This window comes from Sminthopsis crassicaudata, chromosome 5 (genome assembly GCF_048593235.1).
Source record: "Sminthopsis crassicaudata isolate SCR6 chromosome 5, ASM4859323v1, whole genome shotgun sequence".
Classification (NCBI taxonomy): domain Eukaryota; kingdom Metazoa; phylum Chordata; class Mammalia; order Dasyuromorphia; family Dasyuridae; genus Sminthopsis; species Sminthopsis crassicaudata.
In genome coordinates, this window is record NC_133621.1 from 128,994,256 (window position 1) to 129,019,435 (window position 25,180).

The following is a 25,180-nucleotide window of genomic DNA, read 5'->3' on the forward strand; positions in this document are numbered from 1 at the left end:
GATTTAATGTTAATAAATATATTTGTAATGAAAAAAGTACTGAATTGGGAGTTAGAGGAATTCTGTTTGTATCCTGGTTTTATCATTTTCTAGCTTTGTGACCTTGAACAAGTTAGATAATTTCTCTGTATCCTAGTACATTTCTAAAATTAGGGTGAGGGTGGGAGTGGGGAGGTTGACTAGATGATTTTTTTTAATTAAAGCCTTTTTTATTTTCAAAACATATATATGGATAATTTTTCAACATTGACCCTTGTAAAACCTTGTGTTCCAAATTTTCCCCCCTTCCTACTATCTCCTCCCCTAGATAGCAAGTAACCCAATATATGTGTTAAAAATATTTTAAAATATACATTAAATCAAATATATGTATGCCTGTTTATACAATTATTGTTCTGCACAAAAAAAATCAGATCAAAAAGGAAAAAAGAAGGAAAAAGAAAATGTAAGCAAATTAAAAAATGAAAATATTATGTTATGATCCACACTCAGTTCCCATAGTCCTCTCTCTGGATTTAGATGGCTCTCTTCATGACAAGACCATTGGAACTAGCCTGAATCATCTCATTGTTGAAGATAGCTATGTCCATCAGAATAGATGATCGTATATAATCTTGCTCTTACCATGTACAATGAATGATTTCCTGGTTCTGCTCATTTCACTTAGCATTGGTTTATACAAGTCTCTCTCCAGGCCTCTCTGAAATCATCCTGCTGGACGTTTCTTACAGAACAATAATATTTCATAACATTCATATACCATAACTTATCCAGTCATTCTCTGATGGGCTTCCACTCAGTTTTCCAGTTTCTTGCCACTACAAAAGGGCTGCTGTTAGGTTCTTACTAAGTGCTAAGTTGGTACTTAACAATTCTCTAGCTCAGAGTTCACACCTTTAGTTCAAATCTTTAAGGGAGTCTACATCTTTGAAGGAATACTTCAAAAGAGCTTGCTTATTGGTCGGTAAGGAGTTCCCACAAGCCCATTCTCTGGGAGGATATAAAGAGCCACGAAGGCTACCTCCAGGGACATTGAATTTGGACGGCAGTCTGGAAGGAGACAGTCTAGATTGGGATAAGAACAAGACTTCAGGGAAGCTTGAGGAGATTCAGAGCCAGGATTCAGGAAGAAAAGAATTCAAGATTCTACCTTGACTCTGTCTGGAGGCTCCAGAAGCCTCCCAAGAAACCTGCTCACAGAGAAAGATTACAATTGAGAGACAATCATAACATTACAGGCTGCCACAAACATTTTTGCACATGTGGTTCCCTTTCCCTCTTTTATGATGTCTTTGGGATATAAGCCCAGTAGAAACTCTGCTGGATCAAAGAGTATGCACATTTTTTTAATTTTATTTATAATTTTTTGACATTATATATGCATAAGTAATTTTTATAACATTATCCCTTTTATTCATTTTTCCAAATTATCCCCTCCTCCCCTTGATGACAGGCAATCCCATATATTTTACATGTGTTACAATATAACCTAGATACAATATATGTGTGTAAATACCATTTTCTTGTTGCACATTAAGTATTAGATTCTGAAGGTATAAGTAACCTGGGTAGATAGACAGTAGTGCTAACAATTTACATTCACTTCCCAGTGTTCCTTCTCTGCGTGTAGTTGTTTCTGTCTATCATTGATCAAGTGGAAGTGAGTTGGATCTTCTTTATGTTGAAGATAACCACTTCCATCAGAATACATCTTCATACAACATTGAAGTGTGTAGCGATCTTCTGGTTCTATTCATTTCACACAGCATCAGTTGATGTAAGTCTCTCCAAGCCTCTCTATATTCCTCCTCCTGGTCATTTCTTACAGAGCAATAATATTCCATAACCTTCATATACCATAATTTACCCAACCATTCTCCAATTGATGGACATCCAAGCATCTTCCAGTTTCTAGCCACTACAAAAAGAGCTGCCACAAACATTTTGGCACATACAGGTCCCTTTCCCCTCCTCAGTATTTCTTTGAGATATAAGCCCAATAGCAGCACTGCTGGATCAAAGGGTATGCACACTTTGATAACTTTTTTGGGCATAGTTCCAAATTGCTCTCCAGAATGGTTGAATTCTTTCACAACTCCACCAAGAATGTATTAGTGTCCCAGTTTTCCCACATCCCCTCCAATTCATCATTATTTGTTCCTGTCATCTTAGCCAATCTGACAGGTGTGTAGTGGTATCTCAGAGTTGTCTTAATTTGCATTTCTCTGATCAGTAGTGATTTGGAACACTCTTTCATATGAGTGGATATAATTTCAATATCATCATCTGAGAATTGTCTGTTCATATCCTTTGACCATTTACCAATTGGAGAATGGTTTGATTTCTTATAAATTAGGGTCAGTTCTCTATATATTTTGGAAATGAGACCTTTATTGGAACCTTTAACTGTAAAAATATTTTCCCAATTTGTTACTTCCCTTCTAATCTTGTTTGCATCAGTATTGTATGTACAGAAACTTTTTAGTTTGATGTAATCAAAATCTTCTATTTTGTGATCAATAATGATCTCTAGTTCTCCTCTGGTCAGAAATTCCTTCCTCCTCCACAGGTCTGAGAGGTAGACTATTCTCTGTTCCTCTAATCTATTTATGATCTCATTCTTTATGCCTAAATCATGGACCCATTTTGATCTTATCTTGGTATATGGTGTTAAGTGTGGATCCATATCTAATTTCTGCCATACTGATTTCCAGCTTTCTCAACAGTTTTTTTCAAATAATGAATTTTTATCCCTATATCTTTGGGTTTGTCAAAGACTAGATTGCTATAGATGTACCCTTTTTTGTCCTTTGTATCTAATCTGTTCCACTGATCGACTGGTCTATTTCTTAGCCAATACCAAATGGTTTTGGTGACTGCTACTATATAATATAGCTTTAGATCAGGTACACCTAGACCACCTTCCTCTGACTTTTTTTTCATTAGTTCCCTTGCAATTCTTGACCTTTTATTCTTCCATATGAATTTTTTCTAGGTCATTAAAATAATTTCTTGGGAGTCTGATTGGTATAGCACTAAATAAATAGATTCATTTGGGGAGTATTGTCATCTTTATTATATTCGCTCGGCCTATCCAAGAGCACTGAATGTCTTTCCAATTATTTAAATCTGATTTTATTTTTGTGGCAAGTGTTTCGTAATTTTTCTCATATAATTCCTGACTATTCTTTGGTAGATGGATTCCCAAATATTTTATACTCTCAACATTTGTTTGAAATGGAATTTCTCTTTGTATTACTTGCTGTTGTATTTTGTTGGTGGTATATAAAAATGCTGAGGATTTATGTGGATTTATTTTGTATCCTGCAACTTTGCTAAAATTCTGAATTATTTCTGATAGTTTTTAGCAGAGTCTTTGGGGTTCTCTAAGTATACCATCATGTCATCTGCAAAGAGTGATAGTTTGATTTCCTCATTTCCTACTCTAATTCCTTGAATCTCTTTCTCCGCACTTATTGCCGAGGCTAGAGTTTCTAGTACTATATTGAATAGTAATGGTGATAGTGGGCAACCTTGTTTCACTCCTGATCTTACTGGGAAAGGTTCCAGTTTATTTCTGTTGCATATTATGCTTACTGACGGTTGTAAATATATGCTCCTGATTATTCTAAGGAATAGTCCATTTATTCCTAGAGTATGCACATTTTGATAGCCCTTTGGGCATAGTTCCAAATTACTACGGAATGGTTGAATCAGTTCACAACACCGATTAAAGTATTAGTGTCCCAGTTTTCCCACATTGCCTCTAACTGTCATCATTATCTTTTCTGTCATTTTAGCTAATCTGAGAGGTATGTCGGAGTACCTCAGTTTTTTGTTATTTGCATTTATGTGTTTAATAGTGATTTAGAGCATTTTTTCATATGACTAGAAATAGTGTTAATTTCTTCATCTGCAAATTGTTTGTATCTTTTGAACATTTGTCATTTGGAGAATGGCTTGAATTCCTATAAATTTGAGTCAATTCTCTATATATTATAGAAATGAGGCATTTATCAGAACCCTTGAATGTAAAAAAAAAATTTTCCCAGTTTATTCCTTCCCTTCTAACGTTATCTACATTGGTTTTATTTGTACAAAAAGTTTTTTTTTAAATTTATTTATTTTTTTATAATATTATCCCTTGTATTCATTTTTCCAAATTATCCCCTCCCTCCCTCCACTCCCTCCTTCCGATGACAGGTAATCCCATATATTTTACATGTGTTACAATATAACCTAGATACAATATATGTGTGTAAATACCATTTTCTTGTTGCACATTAAGTATTAGATTCTGAAGGTGTAAGTAACCTGGGTAGATAGACAGTAGTGCTTACAATTTACATTCACTTCCCAGTGTTCCTTCTCTGGGTGTAATTATTTCTGTCCATCATTGATCAACTGGAAGTGAGTTGGATCTTCTTTATGTTGAAGATTTCCACTTCCATCAGAATACATCTTCATACAACATTGAAGTGTGTAGCGATCTTCTGGTTCTATTCATTTCACACAGCATCAGTTGATGTAAGTCTCTCCAAGCCTCTCTGTATTCCTCCTCCTGGTCATTTCTTACAGAGCAATAATATTCCATAACCTTCATATACCATAATTTACCCAACCATTTTCCAATTGATGGACATCCATTCAACTTCCAGTTTCTAGCTACAACAAAAAGAGCTACCACAAACATTTTGGCACATACAGGTCCCTTTCCGCTCTTTAGTATTTCTTTGGGATATAATCCCAATAACAGCAATGCTGGGTCAAAGGGTATGCACAGTTTGATAACTTTGTACAAAAACTTTTTAACTTAATATAATCAAAATTATCTATTTTGGATTCAATAATGTACTCTAGTTCTTTTTTGGCCAAAAATTCTTTCTTTTTCTATAGATCTGAGAGGTAAACTATCCTTTTTTCTTCTAATTTGCTTATAATATTACTCTTTATGTTTAAATGAATCCATTTTGACCTTATCTTGGTATACAGTGTTAGGTGTGAGTCAATGCCTAGTTTCTTCCATACTAATTTCCAATTTTACCAGAAGTTTTTTTCAAATAGTGAGTTCTTATCCCAAAAGCTGGGGTCTTTGGGTTTGTCAAACAATATACTATTATAGATATATAACAATATACTATAGATGTTGACTATTTTGTCCTGTGAATCTTAACCTGTTCTACTGATCAATTACTCTACTTCTTAGCCAATACCAGATATTATAAAGCTGCTGCTTTATAATATAGTTTTAGGTTTAGCACAGCTAGGCCATTTTCATTTGAATTTTTTTTCATGAATTCCCTTAAAATTCTTGACCTTTTATACTTTCAGATGAACTTTGTTGTTTTTTTGAGATCTGTAAAATAATTTCTTGGAAATTTAATTGGTATGCCACTGAATAGGTAGATTAATTTAGGTAGTATTGTCATTTTTATTATATTTGCTCAGCCTATCCATGAGTACTTGATATTTTTTTTCCAATTGAATAGATCTGACTTCTATTTGTTTGGAAAGAAATGTATAGTTCCTGACTTTCCCTTGGCAGGTAGCCTCCTAAATATTTTATATTATCTACAGTTACTTTAAATGGAATTTCACAGTTAAAATTACTAATTCTGTATTTCCTAATATCTCATTTTCCCCAAGTTATGCTTTTCTCTTTCCTTTCCCTCTTCCCTAGTATTTTGCTTCTGACCACTCTCTCCCTCAAACAACTCTCCCCTTTTACAAACCCTCTCTCTTTTTTATATATTTCCCTTTATACTTCTATTCTTCCATTAGCCTTCCCCTTTCCTTTGATCAGATGATTTCTAAGGTCTTTCTAATTCTAAATCTATAAATTTGTGATTTTAATTTCGTCAAGTATCTGTTCCCAGCTGATCCTGAAATGATTGCATTATCAGTAGCTGCTTGTTTCTTAAAATAAGACATAGTAAATTTCATGAATTGTGATTTGTAGATAGATTAACATTTTCATAATGCATTGGAGTAGTCTTAAGCCTTTGATACTGATATTTCTTTATTGAAGAAACTTCTTTGCCTTTAGCAGTAGAGCAAAAGCAATTCTAACATTTCCTTTATTCATCTCTTTTAGAAATATCTTTAGAGTTTTTTCCATTTAGTTCCATATTCTTTACATCTTTTTTGTGGATATAAGTGGAAAATGTCAATATGAACATGCTTGACTGATTTCAGTATTTTATCCTTCCGTAGTCATTGGACAAAGATTATATATATATATATATATATATATATATACATATATACATATAAAATGAAAGTTCAATAATTAAATTACTCTATAGGTACATCATCTTAGCCATGTAATTATTTTGTTACTGTTTTCTTCCATAATCATTTCAGAAGTGAACTAATAGGGCTTAGAGCTATTTTGTATTGTATTGTATGTACAAGTTACAATGCTCCCACTTTACCCCTTGTCCTCCACCAAAACTTATCTACTTGACAATTTCCTGGTATTTTTCTTGCTTTTTCATAGTTGGCTTGGTGGATCTTTAGATCACAAAATTAATTTCTTGCCAATGCTTGTACTCAAAGCCTGGCAGAGCTTGAGCTCTATTGACCTTTGAGAACTCCACTTCCCTCCAAAATAAATTTTGTGGAGGATATGTATGTAAATTTTAAAATATATTCAGTCAAGCTCATCTTCTTTTATTTGGTCTTAAAATGTTTACATTGAGAATAATCATTTTCTTATTTTTTAAGTGTTATTGACTTTGTAAGGTTGTTTTATATAGAAATGTAATATTCTATTCAATCTTCTGGATATTCTAATATAATATTAACTTCACACTAAATTCATAGATATCACAAAAAATACTCAATATTATACTATCTGTATTACTGAAATTAAAAAAAAATTCTACTCTGGAAGGTTACTCACTTTCTTCCTCAAAAAGATATGAGAGATTTATCAAGTAGAGATCTATAAAATATGTATAGTTCCATATCTTTATGTTACCTATTTCCTGTACCTAGAATGATTTTCTTCCCTACATCTTAGAGTACCTTGTTTCTTTCAAAATTCATCTCATCCACTATGTTCTACCTGAAACTTTTTTGATTCTTGCTCTGCCACCTTCATCTCCTACTCCCTTATTCCCAAGATTGTCTTGTACTTCTATATGTGTTTGTATATGTGTTGGATTCCCCCAGTAGAATGCAAGCTCCTTAAAGGCAAGAATTCACCTAACACAGTACCTGTAAGTAATAAATGTTAATGATTGATTGATTTGAAAGAATCATAGAAAGGATCCCTGCTTATTCAATGTAATATCAAAGAAGGATAACTATGAAAAGAAGGTGACAAACTTCTCTAGACTGTTAGAACTCTAATAAGTAGAAGAAAGTACAGTGATTTAGTATACTACTACAGAGTGTTAGCAGCTAAAAATTCAGTGCTTTAAAATATGCATGTATGGGCTGTGTATTCATATACATATATGCATACATATACATTGTGTGTTTATATATATGTGTGTGTGTGTATATATATATATAATATGTTGTGTGTGTGTATGTATGTTTTTATATTTAAATTCTTCCTCAGAAACTTCATCTTCATATAGAAATCACTCTAGGTTATCAGAATCTAAACCAGATGAACATAAATTCTTTGAGATTTACCAAAGTAGGCTTTAAGGCTTCAAGTATGGGCCAATAATGGCGTACTAGCTAACAGTAGTATGCTTAATATGTACTAACACAATAAAAAACCTGATAAAACAGAAATGTAAGTTGAATCAAATGAAAAAGAGAAAACGTATTCAGTCAGTTTCTAAAAATCTTAACTTCTCCACTGTTATGTTCCTGAATTGTGAGGGACTGGTCATCTGCTCAATTATAATCCTTCTCTGGGAGGAGATCTGTAAAATCTTTTCCTCTGTGCAGGTTTCTTGGGAGCTCTGAATCTCCTCCAACTCTTGTCCTTCCTCAAATCAGACTGGGTCTCCTTTCAGCCTGCCTGGCGTCAAAACTCTATCCAGAGTCGATTCTCTCATACCCAATGCTGCCCTTCTTTTATCCTCCCAGAGAATAGGCATGTGAGAACTCAATGGGGCTGGGGAAATACTTCCACCAGTGAACTTGCTCCTCTTAGAATTCCTAAGGTGTAAACTTCCTTTAAAGGCCCGAACCAAACGTCTGAGCCAGAGAACTGTCAAGTCAACCTGAGTTCTCACCTTGTCACTGTCCAGACAACCTGAGTTCTCACCTGGTAATCCTAATATCGCCTCCTTTCTTTTGATTTAGAACATAAGGTAGTCATGACCTTGAAACATAAATCCATCACTATGGGAGGTATTACACATAATTACATAAATTACATAAACACATAGTAACATAGTGTAACATAGTACATACTAGAAGTATGTAACAAATAACATGATCAAATAATCATAAATTGAGAATTTATAAATGTCCACAAGTCCATTGTCCATTAGTCTCATCTTGTGTTAGGAAATCCAATGATTCCTGCTGGTTTTAAAGTTCTTTAACAGTCTTCTTATTAGCCATGCTCTTTCAATGTCAGATGTTTCTTAGATTTTCTCCTTTGTTTTGAGGTCTCTCTTTTTTTTCTGTCTCTCTCCGATGAACAAGGCAAATACGACTTGTTGGCACCCATCTGATTCCTTCTCCATCTGAAGAAATACAAGCAAACCCTCTCCCCCAGGCAGTTAATCTATCTGGTCCCTTCCATTCACCACTTTCTGGGTCTCTTCCCATCACCTGGCAATTATCTAAGGACAGTGGAGCTGCTCGCACTGGACATTGCCCTTCTGGTAGGTTATAAAACCTGTCTGCCGGAGCCAGTGCATCTTTGTCAAAAATTAGAAAATTAATGGTATAGAGAACTAAATTTAGAAGTTCTCTAGGGCTACCTGTGGCTCCCCCTTTCTTTTGTTTTTGGAGGAGTGTCTTAATGTCTCTTGTTTCTTCTCTCCACTATTGCCTGACCTTGCGGATTAAAAGGTATTCTAGTAGTGTGTAAAATCTTATACTGCGCACAGAAGTGCACAAAATGTTTAGAACTATATGCAGGTCCATTATCTGTTTTTATTTCTTGTGGCATACCCATAATTGCAAATGCTTGGATAAGGAATTCAGTGACCACGCAGGCTGTCTCTTTTACTGTTGGCACTGCAAAAGTGAATCCTGAAAAGGTATCTGCTACCACGTGTATGAAAGACAGACAACTGAAAGATTTATAGTGGGTCACATCCATTTGCCAGATTTCATTGGGTCTCAAACCACGAGGATTCTTCCCTGGAGAGAATGTAGGAGCGTGGAAAGGAAGGCAAGCTGTACAGCTTTTTTTTACTATGCTCCTAGCTTCCTTTCTTGTTATTCCAAATTGTAAACGTAAAGCTCGAGCAGCCTGATGATATTTAGAATGAGATTCTTGTGCTTCCTGAAATAAAAGAGTACTGACTAACATGTATAGAAGGCTATCTGCCTTTGAATTTCCATCAAAAATAGGACCTGGAAGTCCACTATGTGAGTGGACATGCAAGATGTAAATCTTGCCTGGATGCTTTCTCACTTGCTCTTGAAGTTCCTCAAAGAGCTGATATATATTGGAAGCTACAAATTTTATTTGGACTGTGGCAATTCTTTGTACTACACCTACTGAATAGGCTGAATCAGTACTTATATTTACGTCTCCTGGGTAATAAGTAAGAGCTAGCGTGATAGCAAATAATTCATTCTGTTGAGTGGACTGAAAAGGAGTCCTGACTACTCTCTTTATGGTTAAATCATGAGAGTATACAGCACAAATATTTTCTTTGGAGGCGTCTGTAAAATTGTTGGTCCTTTAAGAGGAACCTTAGAAACCTTTTCTTCAAAAATCCATCGCCAATTATGTAGTAGCCGGGTTATCTTTAATGGAGACCCATGTGCAAAATTTGGAGCTGTGGCCAATAAAATTTGCCATTCTGGGATGGTCTCACAGCATACATTAATTTGTGCATTAGTATAGAATGTGTATATTTTTTCAGGACTTATTCCAGATAATTGCATTACTTTCTTAATAGCCTTTAATAAAATTCTAGCCACAAGCACTGGATAAGGAATAAGGCTTTGTTCTGGTTGTGCTGGGTGGTTTACCCACTCAATCACACTGTCTCCTTGATGAAGGACTGCTGTGGGTGCCTCTTTTGTAGCAAAAACTGATATTTCCAAGGGTTTTTGAGTGACTCTTTCAACCACATTGGATAAAGCCAGTTCAACTTCTCTCATATCCTCTTGTGCTTCTTTTGTAAGCTGGCGTGGTGAATTTAAAGCGCTGTCTCCCCTTAAAATGTCATATAGAGGTTACAGTTGATTGGTAGTTAGGCCTAACACTGGGCGCATCCATTGGATATCTCCTATTAATTTTTGGAAATCATTTAAGGTGTTCAACTTCTCTGTTCTTAAAGAAAGCTTTTGTACTGTGAGTGTCTTAGGATATACTTCATATCCTAAATATTGAAAAGGAGCATGTCTTTGAATTTTTTCTGTAGATATATGCAATTTATAGTATTTTAGTGTTTCCATGGTCTTTTGTAGACATGCTTCTAACATTTGTTCTTCAGGTGCACATCCCAAAATATCATCCATATAATGTAACAATATTACTTTTGGAAATGCTTTTCTTACTGGAGCAAGAGCAGCAGCAACATACATTTGGCACATAGTAGGGCTGTTTTTCATTCCCTGTGGCAAAACTGTCCATTCATATCTTTTATAAGGCTCAGCCAAATTAACCCAAAGCACTGAAAAAGCAAATCTTTTCATATCCTCCTTATCTAGAGGGATAGAATAGAAACAATCCTTAATGTCTATAACCCATAGAGGCCATTCTCTTGGCAACTGAGTAGGAGATGGAAGTCCAGGCTGAAGAGTTCCCATAGTTTCCATCTGTTCATTTACTCTTCTTAGATCAGTTAACATCTTCCATTTTCCAGATTTTTTTTTCACTACAAATACTGGGGAATTCCAAGGACTTAGAGAAGGCCGCAAATGTCCTTGGTCAAGTTGTTCATTCACTATGTCTAATAAGGCCTGAATTTTATCACTTCTTAAGAGCCACTGTTCTACCCACACTGGTGAATCAGTCTTCCACTGAATAGGAACTGGTGAAAGTACAGGTAGGCCTTCAACAGCAGCCCTGCCTAAAAAGCCGAAGTGCTTATTTGTAATCCTATCTGCTATAAAATGTCTCTTCCCCACAGATTGATGGGGATTTTTTCAACCACAAAAGGAGTAAAAACTCTTGTTTCACCTTCAAATATCCATCTCAAAGGCTTAGCACTAACTTCTGCTGCTATTGATCCTCCTACCCCAGACATGTAGGTGTCTGCCTTAATCTTTGGCCAGTGACTGGGCCAATTGGCACCTTTAACAACTGTACGATCTGCACCCGTGTCTACCAATCCTTCAAATGGTATTCCATTTATATAAATAGTAAGCATAGGTCGGTCAGCTGTCACAGCTGCTGTCCAATATATTCCTGGATTTTGTTCATTGGAGTCAGAATCTAGGCGACTATCACCAGGTTGCTTATTAGGGGTACATAACAATAAGCCTGATGCTACTACTTCTCCTGGTTGATAAATCACACGTTGTCTACCTGTGTTAGTGACTGGGATATTAGCTACATGGGTCCAGGGTATCTGAGGGTCCAGGGTTCAAGTCCCTGTTTGGGCGCCAAATTGCGATGATCCGGTCTAGCTCCTCTGAAGGGCTCAGAATAAGTCCTTGTCAGGATAAGCAAAAGTCCTTGCCCCACATTGTGGACACCAATATGTAAATGTTCTTGAATTGTGAGGGTCTGGTCGTCTGCTCAATTATAATCCTTCTCTGGGAGGAGATCTGTAAAATCTTTTCCTCTGTGCAGGTTTCTTGGGAGCTCTGAATCTCCTCCAGCTCTTGTCCCTCCCAAAATCAGACTGGTCTCCTTTTAGCCTGCCTAGCATCAAAACTCTATCCCAGAGTCGATTCTCTCAGACCCAATGCTGCTCTTCTTTTATCCTCCCAGAGAATAGGCATGTGAGAACTCAATGGGGCTGAGGAAATACTTCCACCAATGAACTTGCTCCTCTTAGAATTCCTAAGGTGTAAACTCCCTTTAAAGGCCCAAACCAAAGGTCTGAGCCAGAGAACTGTCAAGTCAGCCTGAGTTCTCACCTTGTCACTGTCCAGACAACCTGAGTTCTCACCTTGTGATCCTAACACTCCACAAATTCATTCACACATACACACATATACATGTGTGTATATTTTATTTTTGTAATACATATTATGCTGCTTTTTTGATTATTGCAAAGTCTTATCGGTTCTGTTCTCTGTTGATTTATTAATATACTGCAAATATGGAAAATAGACTTAAGTATGATGAGAATGTAATTTATGTCCACATGAAAAGCTGTTCTCTTTAAAATTCAGTTATCTCTACAGTAATGTTGAGAGCAATTCATTAAAGACTTGACCTTTTTGTAGAGATTTAGATAGTTTAAACCTATTGTGGTTCTCCCTAGCCTTAAATCCATTATCCCCTCTCCTAAATAGAACTCAGTGACTTCCAAATCAAAAAAAATAATTAAAAAAAAAAAAGCATCTTATGTACCTTCATGGCAGAAAATTAAATAGCTATACTGGAGAAAGCAGACAGGTCTATCATCTCATGAAATCTGTCTGTAATGATAACAGACTTAATTGAACTTAATAAGTTTAAAATTCTTAACATACACCAAGGAAAGAAACTGAAGGCTCTGAGTTTGAATCTTGGCAATTAAAAATTTAACAAATGAATGAAGCTGATAAAACTACATAAAACTTTGTCTCTTCCAGAAAAGAGACATAAAATATATAAAATATTGAAGGCTATGGCTGAATATAGGAAGACGATTGATGTGTTATTCTTAAGAGCAAGAATGCATGAGCAGACATTGTAATGCTGAAGAAACATTCAGAAAAAGCAGGCAGGCAGTCTGTTGAGCAGTAACAAAGAACAATAATGGGTACATGCCATTAGGTTTGTTAAATGTAAGAAAGTGGTTTATCTCTGAATGGAATTTCTGAAATGACAATTCAAAAATGGATCACCCTCTGTGGCTGAATTCTACATTTATTCAGCCAGCATTGTGTCAACAACTGTTAAACAAACACCTTGGTCTTCACGATTTGCTTGTTTAACTTATCAAGTATAATTCTGCCTGTGAAATGCAGAGGTGGTGGATCTTGTCATTTGCCCTGCTGTTGTGCCCTAAGGAGCACTGGATCTCATGTGGTACTGCGATACTTTCTAAATCTCTGGGCCTTGTAGTTTGACCTCAGTCATACCACCAATTAGTATCATCTCCCCCAGGTAATCTGTGAGCTCCAAGAGCAGGAACTACCTTGATCTTCTATTCATATCCCTAGGACCATGTTTGGCATATTGCTTTTTCATTTGTTCATAGAAACTTCAAAAATTTTACATAGAACATCTGTCAGATTGGCTAGAATGAGAGGGAAAGATAATGCAGAATGCTGGAGGGCATGTGGGAAAACTGGGACACTGATGCATTGTTGGTGGAACTGTGAATACATCCAGCCATTCTGGAGAGCAATATGGAACTATGCTCAAAAAGTTATCAAACTGTGCATACCCTTTGATCCAGCAGTGTTACTACTGGGGCTTATATCCCAATGAGATCTTAAAGAAGGGAAAGGGGCCTGTATGTGCAAGAATGTTTGTGGCAGCCCTCTTTGTAGTGGCCAGAAACTGGAAACTGAATGGATGCCCATCAATTGGAGAATGGCTGAATAAATTGTGGTATATGAATATTATTTTTCTGTAAGAAATGACCAGCAGGATGATTTCAGAAAGGCCTGGAGGGACTTACATGAATTGATGCTGAATGAAATGAGCAGGACCATTCAACAACAATACTGTATGATGATCAATTCTGATGGACGTGGCCCTTTCCAGCAATGAGATGAATCAAATCAATTCCAACAGAGCAGTAATAAACTGAACCAGCTACACCCAGGGAAAGAAATCTGGGAGATGACTATGAACCACTACATAAAATTTCCAATACCCCTATTTTTGTCTGCCTGCATTTCTGATTTCCTTTACAGGCTAATTGTATTTCAAAGTCCAATTCTTTTTGTACAGCAAAATAACTGTTTGGACAAGTATACATATATTGTATTTAACTTATACTTTAACATATTTAACATGTATCGGTCAACCTGCCATCTGGGGGAAGGGGTGGGTGGAAGGAGGGGAAAAGTTGGAACAAAAGGTTTTGCAGTTGTCAATGCTGAAAAATTACCCATGCATATATTTTGTAAATAAAAAGCTATAATAAAAAAAATTAACGTAGATGTCATTACAACAGATGCTCCACCCTGCAAAGAATAAAAAACCTTCAAAATATAGAGATCTTGAGACACAGGGCTCCAGTCATGGAACAAAATAGATACATACACTGCTCTATCTTTCTGCTTCTAGCAATGTACCAAGAATGTGATCAGTGAGCCTATGTTTGTTCAACTGTTTAAAAAAAAAAACAGTTATTTTATCATCATCTTCCTTTGGAATAAATACAAAAGAATAAATGTAAAATAAAAACAATTCAGAGCCATTCTAGGTGAACCTTATTAAAGAGTGAACAATAATGAATATATTCCTGATCATAAGACATTTATATAGCTATTTAAAGTTAACAAAACACTTGTATTATCTCATGTCCCCAAAATGTTTTGAAATCACTTTAACCTACTCTTAAATTTATGCTGCATAGGACTTTAGCTACACCTTATTTGCTATTCAGAGCCTCTTTAATCTACATATACAATCCTTCTCTACTATAGATTCTCCAGCTCATCCTTCATACAAACTATTCCATATTTCTCCCTTTTCTCAAGTGTCCCAGTCTCTCTGGACTTTCACTCCCCAAAGCAAACAAATGACCCAATTTACTACTAAACTGAGAAGATTGAATCTTCCAACAGGAGTTTTCTCAGGTTTCTTATTTTGTTCCTTAAAATTTCATTACCTAATTTTTCTTTACTCTGATCTGAGGGGAGAAGGTAGTTCTCCTTATTAAGGATATTCTCTTTTTGTTCTCTTTTTCCCACCCCCACTTCATATATAACCTTACCCTAGCAATCAGTCAATCACCTTTTCACTCTCTCATTCATGTTCAATCGTTTTTTCAGCAGTGACTTATTCTGATATAATATATAGTACTATCAGATATTCCCAGTCCTCTAAAATCTCTGCTTGATCTTTCTGCCCTATCTAGGTTCCTACCTAGCTTTCACTACTCATGCATGGCCAAATTCATAAGAAGCAGTTTACAACTGACGGTTTTATTACTTTAGCCCCTATAACCTCTCTTTCATTCTCACTTTTCTATTCAACCTACTTTCAGAGTTCACCATGCTTATAGCCAAGTGCAAGGGCTCATCCTCAACTCTCATCTTCATTGCTTTCTCTATAATATTTGTTGTTACTGACCACACCTTTTCTTTTTACATAATCTCTTTTCTTAACATTCCAGATATTAAGCTCTTAATTTTCCTTTACTGATTGCTATGTTGGTTTTTTCCTTCTTAAAAAATGAGAATCTCCAAGGTTATTTTCCCTAATCTTTTTACTTTTTCCCTTAACTTAAGCACTTTCAAGGCTTCATGGCTTTAAACTCTGCACATAATAATACTATAACTCTATATCTGGCCCTGATCTTCCAAAATGCAGGTCACTTTTTTCCAACTATCTGCATGACAGCTCCATCTAAGAGACTCTCTATAATTTCATATCCAGCCTTTCATTAACTCCTTTTTTTATCTTTCTCCTAAAATCTTTTTCCCCTTTCTGATTTACATATTTCTGTAATCATCATTACCTTTACCCAGCTTCTATGTCTAAATTCTTGGTCTTATCTCTTCAGTCTTCCTTTTTTCTCTTTAAGACTATATAAGTGACTCAATTCTATTCTCAGTTCTATTTCATCATTATTATTCTTATCTATTTTCTGTCTTCTCTCTCATGTTAATACAGGCTCTCATTACAACCTGCTCATTTCACTACTAGATTACTCTTCGTTCCCTAAGTGTTATGTCATTCCTTTGCCCAAAGTTGTTGAATGATTCTTCTTGTCTTCCATATAAAATGCAAAAATCTTGCTGACATTCAAGCCCCTATATGTGGTAGATTTATCTCATATCAGCTATATATTCTAGGCACCAATAAAACTATTCATGAATTTCCCTTTCCCACTTTATAGTTTTGCTTGTTGTCCCTATGCCTAGATGTAATCTCTCTTTCCACCTCCAACTATTCAAATTCAGCCTATCCTTGAAAGCCCCAATGAAATGTCTTCTTTTTTTCATTAAACCCTCTTGGCATAAGGTACCTTTAATAGTATATTTATTAATTTGTGTTGTGATTACATGTGTGTAAGTCAGTAGTCCCCTATTATATTATAGGCACCATGGAGGAAGTGATCTTGTCTTATAATTTGTTATTCCCATAGGGCCCAAGGGAGTAATTTGTACATGATGGCATTTATAATGTAGTGAATTAAATTGTCAAATTGACAAAAAAAAAGTTTTTTAAGTAATTCTTATTTTGTTCTCTGTTTTTTCCCCTATTTAGTGGTGATGAGTTCCTCAATTTTCTGCTAAAATTAAACAAACAATGTGGTCATTTAACTACAGCAGTACAGAACATAATTAACCAGTTACCAGTAAATTCTCATAAGGTAATCAGTAAAAGTCATTATATGATAATAAATTGTCAACAGTATTTAAAATAATGATTACAAATTTTAAAAAAACTGATTTGGTGAAATTTTATAAATCCCCATAATTATATGAGATAAATGCAAAACAATGTGCTAAAATGTTCTATTCTGTTCCTAATCAACCCAAAATATCCATATGTTCCAACTTTTAAAAAAAGATAATTACCTAGACTGAATTTTAAAGGGTGAGTAAACATACTTTTTTCTGACTGAGAATTTAATTGTTTAAAACCAAGTTCAAGTTGAAACAAAGTATAATGATTACAATTAGATGCAAATTGTTTCATTAGAAATTTTGGAGGAAAAAACCCTATAATTTAGAAGCAATAAGAATTTTAGAATAGGAAACCATTCAGTGACCTGTAACAATGGAAACTTCAAGGTTTGTCTGCTAATTAGTTTCATCGGTTTTTATTTGCAATTTAAAATATCAGGGCTTCTTTAGAATTTTCGGGTATTATATATGATTCTAGAATGAGAAGCTTATAGGAATTTTTTGTTTTCATAGCATCATTTGATAAAAATGTGCATCTACATACATATAGATGTTCCTTATATAAGTGATTTCCATAAGTGACATGAACTTGGTAAATTCTAAAGGCTAGTTTCTTTATTTAAAATTATTTTATTGTTCTATTGATGATTTTCGTTGTTGCTGTTCTTTATGAACAAAATAACTGTTCCTGTGACCCTGGACTAGTCACTGAACTTCTTTTTAGACATTCAAATACATTGGATTCCTACATATTGACTTAGAAAACCCTGAATCAACATTATTTGTGTTTTATTGCATTTATATTTTGTAAAACATTTCCCAATTTTATTTTAATCGAATTCGAGTAGCACTGGTTTTGAAAAGTATAACTCACTTCTTAAGACAACTCTCTGAGACTAAGTTGCAAAGAAGATACTGACTAATATTGATCACAGGTCTAATTCCTATTCTCAATCATAATACGTATTGTTTATTTTAAGAAACATGTGTCTTGACAGCAATTGTTTTCCATTATCTAAAATGTAATATTTTGGCCATCTTAACAGATAGTACTAGAATGGGGATCCTCCCAAAGGTTTACATCAGTTTGTGAAAATTTGGTTTGTAATGTTGAAGATCTGGGTGAAGAAGTCTGTAAACTAAAAGACTTAATTCAGAAGGTATGTATTTGCCTTATAAAATGACCATTTAAAGTATTCTGAATACAAGCATGTGTGTTTTTGGTTGTTTTTTGCTTTAAGAAAAATAGCTATATGAAAATTTAATTGCTTGGAAGAGTGCAAATTGAGCAAATGATATTAAAGGATTTTTTAATTACTAGAATAAACTATGAATTTTAGTAATTATATGATTTTAGTGATTATTATATAAACATTTTAGGAGCACATTTGTGTGTAAAGTAAAATATACCTGTATTTTATGTAGTTTAGACAATAATCTAAGGCAATCTTTAATGTAATTTCCCAAAAAGTTAGGTGCCCTAAAATATTTACTAACCCACAACTCCAAACCAGTTTACTTTATCACTTCGTTTTTTGCAGTCTACCCAAATCAGTTAGCAAGCAATTATTAAATATTACTGTATGTCAGTTACTATTCTAAGGCCTGGGGCTACAAATTCAAACAGAAACACAGTCTGCTTCAAGAAGCTTCCATTCTGATGGGGTTAACCAACTCATAAAAGGAAACCATAAAGTTTATTAGAAACACCGACCTAGTACAGAGGCATAGTAGAGAAAGATTGGACTGTATTCTGTAAAGGAATGAGGCCTACGGACCTTTCTTAAATGAAGTAACTGAGAGGAGGCATCTGAGAGGGAAAGACTGATGGCTACTTCCAGTGTATAACTTTCAGTACTGAAGTAAACATTCAGGATGAAAAGGTTTCTTTCTGGTATCTGGTCAAGAAACTCCAAAGGGCAACATGGGGAGCAAGGTAGTGATGCTAGTCATACCTCTCTGAATATGTTGTCTCATTCGTGTGGTTACTTCCTCTTATGATGAGGATTTAAATTTATTCACATCGTCTCATTTTTTTTGTGACTCTCGTTCTTGTCATATTGTAAATTCTCTACATTCCACCCACTAATTAAGGAAGCTTAAAAAAAAAAAAAAAACCTTTTGATATTCCATGAAATAGCAGTGACATATAGAAGCTTTCCATAATCTATTCCACTCACTTATCCCTAATTCCTGAACAGTAATTTGTTGTATCCTTCTCATCCCTGCCATATACCTCTAGTTGTCCTTTTGGGCGACTGCCACCATAAATTCTTCAGGTGTTATGGGTCTTTCAGGGAGTAACTTGAGGTTGTTAAAAGCACTGTCTGGTTTTCCAAAGACAATGTATCTCTTACTCCCTTTCCTGAGCTCTGGGCCTAGTTCACAACCACAATGTGGGTGTAAACTATACCTAATCATAGATTCTGAGTTTTGTGTCTATTTGCCTATTATAGTTTAGACAATATTTGTTTTCTTTTTAAATGATTATGTCAGATTTTCCTTTAGAAGCTTGCAGTTTTCTCAGGCTTGATCTATTTTATACAATGTCCTCTGAAAACAAATGTCCTCTGAGCATTTGATGGAATTCACTATCTATAGAGAACCCCTCTCTACTTGGACTCTGAATTGTATATCATCCATGGAAGTGGGCAGACATCTTTGGGAGAATCCATTCATTCATTTTTTAAGTTATTTAATACCATGCTTAATAAAACCAAAGGTCAGTCAAATTTGTCCCCATTGTTTCTTCTTTCAAAGAATTTTATATTTAACATCAGAGCTACTCTCCTGTCAAGCAATTGACATAAAAAGAAATGAATACATGATTCTATTATGCTTATTCTTTGTTAACCATAAAAAGTATTTGATTCAGTGAACAAAATGCCACTTTATCTTAAAAGTAGTAATAGTAGATAACATGTATGAGACTTTTTTTTTTGCAAAATGGCATTTTGTTCTACCAAATTAAATACGTTTATCATTATCCATGCCACTTTATCTTAAAAGTAGTAATAGTAGATAACATGTATGAGACTTTTTTTTTTGCAAAATGGCATTTTGTTCTACCAAATTAAATACGTTTATCATTATCCAATTATAAGCACAATAGAATCATGTATTTATTTCACCTTTCTGTCACACATGTAATTGTAGAGTTATGTTCTGCTCTGGAATATTGTTTACAAAATTCTGCCTGTACTGTTTTTATTTCATCATTGATTGATCCTCAGAACCCTCATAGGTATTACAAAGATGAGAAATTAAGCCAAACATCTTGAGAATTGACCTTATGATCTTATTTGGATCACTTCTAGTGCAGATCTCTTCTTATAAATATTTTACTCCAGCTACCCATCTTATCTTTTTCTTTTCCATAATGCCATATCTCCTTCCTCATACTTAAATGCTATGTTAGAGTCAAATATAATGGAGCCATTATATTGCTAGTATAGAGTCTGTTATTTTTATCAGTTTTTTTTATCTTATAATTTATCCTTAAATGCACTTAAAAATGATTCTGCCTTTTGGAGTCTCTCATCAAAATTTCCTTTAAACTTGTTTTTCCTTTTACTGTTTTTGTTTTATGAGATGAGATGATTATCTTCTACCATCTTTCATAAGATTTTACATACAGGTGTATATTCTGCACCAGTATTATAAAATGACTTCCATCTTTCTCTTCCTGACAAGTCAAATTAAAACACACTTGAATCTCTTTTGACCTCCTTGCTGGAACAATTGCTTTATATCATTTTAACTTCTTTGGGAAATAACAATTGTTGGTTGTTATTTTTTAAAATAGGTTAGGTTGGAGCTGTCTGAATTAAATACCGCATCAACTTATTTTTTATTCTTTTTCTAATTTTGTGTTAATTTTGATGTTTGCCTATAACAAGAAACAGAATGATATTGCATAAACAGATATGATCATTTTCAGATCATAATGCAAGGGCCAGAGAAAGATAAACTAAAAACTAATTGGAAATTAAACAATCTAATCCTAAAGAATGATCAAAGAACAAATCATAGAAACAGTAATTTCATCCAAGAGAATGACAATAATGAGACAACATACCAAAATTTGTGGGATGCAGGCAAAGCAGTTCTTAGGGGAGATTTTATATCTCTAAATGCTTCCATGAATAAAATAGAAAAAGAAGAGAGCAGTGAATTAGGCATGCAATTCTTTTAGAAAAAGAACAAATTAAAAACCTCCAACTAAATAACAAATTAGAAATTCTGAAAATCAATGGAACGATATAATTTAATTTTATCTAAAATTGAAAAAAGCTAATAAATAAAACTAAGAATTGATTTTATTTAAAAAACAACAACAAAATAGATAAAGCTTTAGTTAATTTGATTAGAAAAAGAAAAGAAGAAAACCAAATTATTAGTATTAGAAATGAAAAGAGTGAACTCACTACCAATGAAGAAGAAATTAGTTAGGAGCTTTTTTGTCCAGTTGTATGCCAACAAATTTGACAATCTAATTAAAATGGATGAATATTTACAAAAATATAAACTGTCCAGATTAAAAGAATAAGTAAAATATTTAACTCATTTTAGAAAAAGAAATTGAACAATCCATCAGTGAACTTCCTAAGAAAAAATCTGCAGGCCCAGATAGATTTCCAAGTGAATTCCACCAAACATTTAAAGAAAATTTAATTCCAATCCTATATAAACTATTTGGAAAAATAGGCAAAGAATGAGTCCTGCCAAATTCCTTTTGTGACACAAACATGGTACTGATATCTAAACCAGGAAGAGCCAAAACAGAGAAAGAAAATTGTAGACTAATTTCTGTAATGAATATTGATGCAGAAATTTTAAACAGATGATGTCCCATATCTGTAACCAGTCATTTCTTGTACATTGGAATATAATTACGGTAATTGGGGAAGATATTATTTGGTGTTCATGACCATTGTGGACTTTATTTATGAAGAGGTATTCATGATTAGAGGTGAGAAGTTACTATATAACCTACAAACCTCTAGCCTCTCATTTCTTCGTTCTGAACCATATTTTCCAACATTCCCTATGCTCATCTTTGCATTAAAGTCACCAAGCATTAAAATACCTACCAATTTAATTTAGATTTTCTTATTATATCCTTCAAAGAGTTTCTCTACCTCCTCCTCCCCTACAAGGTTTTTGCCATAAATTAGTTGTCTTCATGATGGTTTGGAGGAACGACGTTTGTCTGTTGCATAAATATTCACCTTGAGCACTGCAAAATAGTATTTTCCCATGAAATGATGCTTCTTGCTGCTGCCTTTAAAAACATTATTAAACCAATTCTAATGATTCTTTAACTTTCCTTTTTGGAAGATCTTGATGTATTTTCCACTTAACTCTAACTTCTTCTTGAGCTAGCATTTATAGAGAATTTTAAGATTTGCAAATTAGTTGTTAATCTACTTTCAAGGCCATAATAAAAAGCTTTTCTGCATGATAAAGCTAGCATTTCACTGCCAGAGATTTTAAGAATTCAGATTTACTTCAGTGCTTCAAAAGGATTTGGGACCAGGATTCCAGAGGCATGCATAGTAATAACTTTTCTATATCAGTAAATGCCAATAAATTTTGTACAAAACAATCCTTCTCAAAAAATTTTAACAAAATTCTAGTATATATATGCTACAAATTTCTATATAAAAACTTTACTTCCCTAGGAGGGAGGGAGACAGGAAACACCTTAAGAAAGGAAATATCTCTAGTCATTCATGGTCAGAGCTCTTGATATCACCATAATCAAGATTGATGGAACTGGTCGATCCACTTCAGATAAAGAGAAGTAAAGAAGAATAGTTTTTGGAATTGAATTTATTTTAAGGCAATATTTTTCAAATTTGTGGTCTAAAATTTAGAATGATTAGCAGAGCTTGTTCATGTAAACCATTAAAACACTTGATTAGTAGTATCATTTTTGAATTGTGAACTAACTATAGATCATAGAATTAAAGCTGGAAAGGATCTCAGAGACATACATTTATGGAACCACCATCTTCTGATTCCTAAATCTTTTAAATTCTTATACTCCATACTTGTTGGTAACATTGGATTCAAGTAATTGCCATGAAAAGGACAAAATTGTAGAATTTCTACAATTTCTAATATATTTGGTGAAATGAAATGAAAGCTGATTTTTTTCCCTCGGAGAATTTTAGCACTTTGACATAAGGAGAATATGATTACTAGATGAAAAATAGTTTAAACCATTGCTTAAGGAACTAAAACTCGAAAACACAGCAATTATAATACAATTAGAGACTTTAATATTCTTTTTTTTTTTTTACATTCTTAGTCACCCTCAGAAATGTTCTGTTATTTGGTCATCTTATTTTTTTTTCATAAAGTCTAATTTTAATACATGTATGTTCATGAAATAAACAAATATTTCATGGATCTATATGATACCATTGGGGACAAAAACATTTAAAGTAAGATACAGAATCATTCTATTGGGTTATTGCCTAGAAGCATATCTGAACTCTTTTCAAAAGAAGTGGTCATGATGGGATTTTGATTTCGGGAAGTGTCAGGGCTAGGGATTTTGCCTCTGTTCTTGTTATAGTGCAAAAGATACGAATAATGACTAGTGAGTACTTTTTTTCAGGAAGGTATGAGTTATCAGAAGATTAGTGTACAGAGGACAAAGAAAGAGAGTAGGGGAGAGGTCAAGGCTAGCCGTTAACACCACATCACTCACTTTCAAACCAACACAATGACAGGTTCTTGTCAGAAAGAGTCATTTTAAGTGATTGGATAGTAAAAGGAATACCATCCCAGGATTCAGTAAATGGAGCATCAGTGTCAAAAAGGAATCTGTTACTGAATGAAGCCATGTGGAAGTGGAGTTAAGAATATAATACTAATGAGATTGGCATTGAAACCCTTTATTCAAATGTAACTTAAAATTAATTTTGCAGACTTCTTTCCTTAAATATTTACATTGTAGATTGTAGAAGTAGTTATTTCTACTTAGTTGAAAGTATTTATAGCACCAATCCAGCACAGGATGTTTCCAACAAATATCACTCAATAAAAATGCCTGACTTTTTTTTTAATCTTTTAACGATCTTTAATTTTATGTTTTGTTGTTAATTCTTCAACATGGAATTTGTTTGATGGGGTTTATCAAGGTTGGGCAAAAAAAGTTAATTAAAATAGTGTTTAAAAATCTGATTTCAATAATTCTTGGATACATTTCTGAGTACAAATTTTCTATAGGAATATTTTACAATTGTATATTGTTCTGTATATCTTTGATATTTAGTAAAAGAAAAGGAGTATATAGTGTCTATTAGCCAGAATTCCTAATAGGTAACTTTTTCCAACCACACCTCAATTTTCTAACCAATTTCAAATGAAAAATGATTAATTTAAATATATAATTATTTATTTCTAATATAATATTGATGCATTTTTCATAATGGGATAGTATTGAAATTTAATCATTAACAATATTTTAAAGGTCATTTATTTTCATTCAAAGTCTTCCTTGATTAAGAAGAGCAAAGCTTTCCTAGTTATTTGTATTTATGTTAAGTCAAATACCAAAAAAAACAAAACAAAACAAAAAAAAAGCACCTTTTAGTGAGATGAACTATCAGTATCAAATGTTGTCTTTTAAAATTTTCTATATTTTATATTTTCTTTATTTATATTGTGAACTAACTTCTGTTTCTTTTCTTGTATCAAATATTAGTTGCAAAATGACCAGAAAAATGATCCCTGTCGTGTACCACCTATAGAAACATATTCTACCTGGAATAGCAGATTTTTGAAGAGGGCAACATTTACAGTATGTGGATTTGGGTTTCTCCTCTTCATTTGCAAGCTAACTTTCCAGAAAAGCTGATGTTGATGCTTATTTTGAGCAATGTGTATAGTCAAGCCTTCGGAAGAGAGTTGAGAACTACTATTTATGTTGTTTTATACTCTCACTTTCTAGAAACATTTCAGAAAAAAGGTTGCACATGTTTCTTCATGGATTTTTTCTGTCAGATTTATAAATCTAATTTGTTAATTTTGATCAAGATATAAATAACAGGTAATTCTATGATTTTTTTTTAAATTCATTTGAATATCTTCTATGACTATTGGTCACCTTCAAATAAAGTTTTACCTAGTTTGTCTTTGATCTACCATATTAATGTGTGTGTTTTGCACAGATATGAAAAACTATGCCCATGTGGAATGCATTTTTCCCATAATTTGGAAAATATTCTTTAAAGTGCTTATGTTGATATATCTCAGAGAAAACATAAAGTACTTTCTGTTAGTCTATAATCTGTCTTTCCATTTGTAAGACTTCCTTTGAAATTTTATGTTGGCCCTTAAGACAAAATTTTCTCATTTATAAAATTTG

General features: G+C 33.7%; 1 protein-coding gene across 1 annotated transcript in view; it reads left to right on the top strand.

Annotated features, from left to right (window-relative positions):
• ASZ1 (ankyrin repeat, SAM and basic leucine zipper domain containing 1) overlaps positions 1-24,952 on the top strand; it is a 79,531-nt gene extending 54,579 nt beyond the window's left edge. Inside the window, exons 11-13 of the mRNA XM_074268209.1 lie at positions 16,655-16,760; positions 17,844-17,957; positions 24,518-24,952. Of these exons, the coding sequence (XP_074124310.1) occupies positions 16,655-16,760; positions 17,844-17,957; positions 24,518-24,670 (373 nt within the window). The 3' untranslated portion in view covers positions 24,671-24,952. The remainder of the gene's footprint in view (positions 1-16,654; positions 16,761-17,843; positions 17,958-24,517) is intronic.
• Positions 24,953-25,180: the final 228 nt, after the last annotated feature.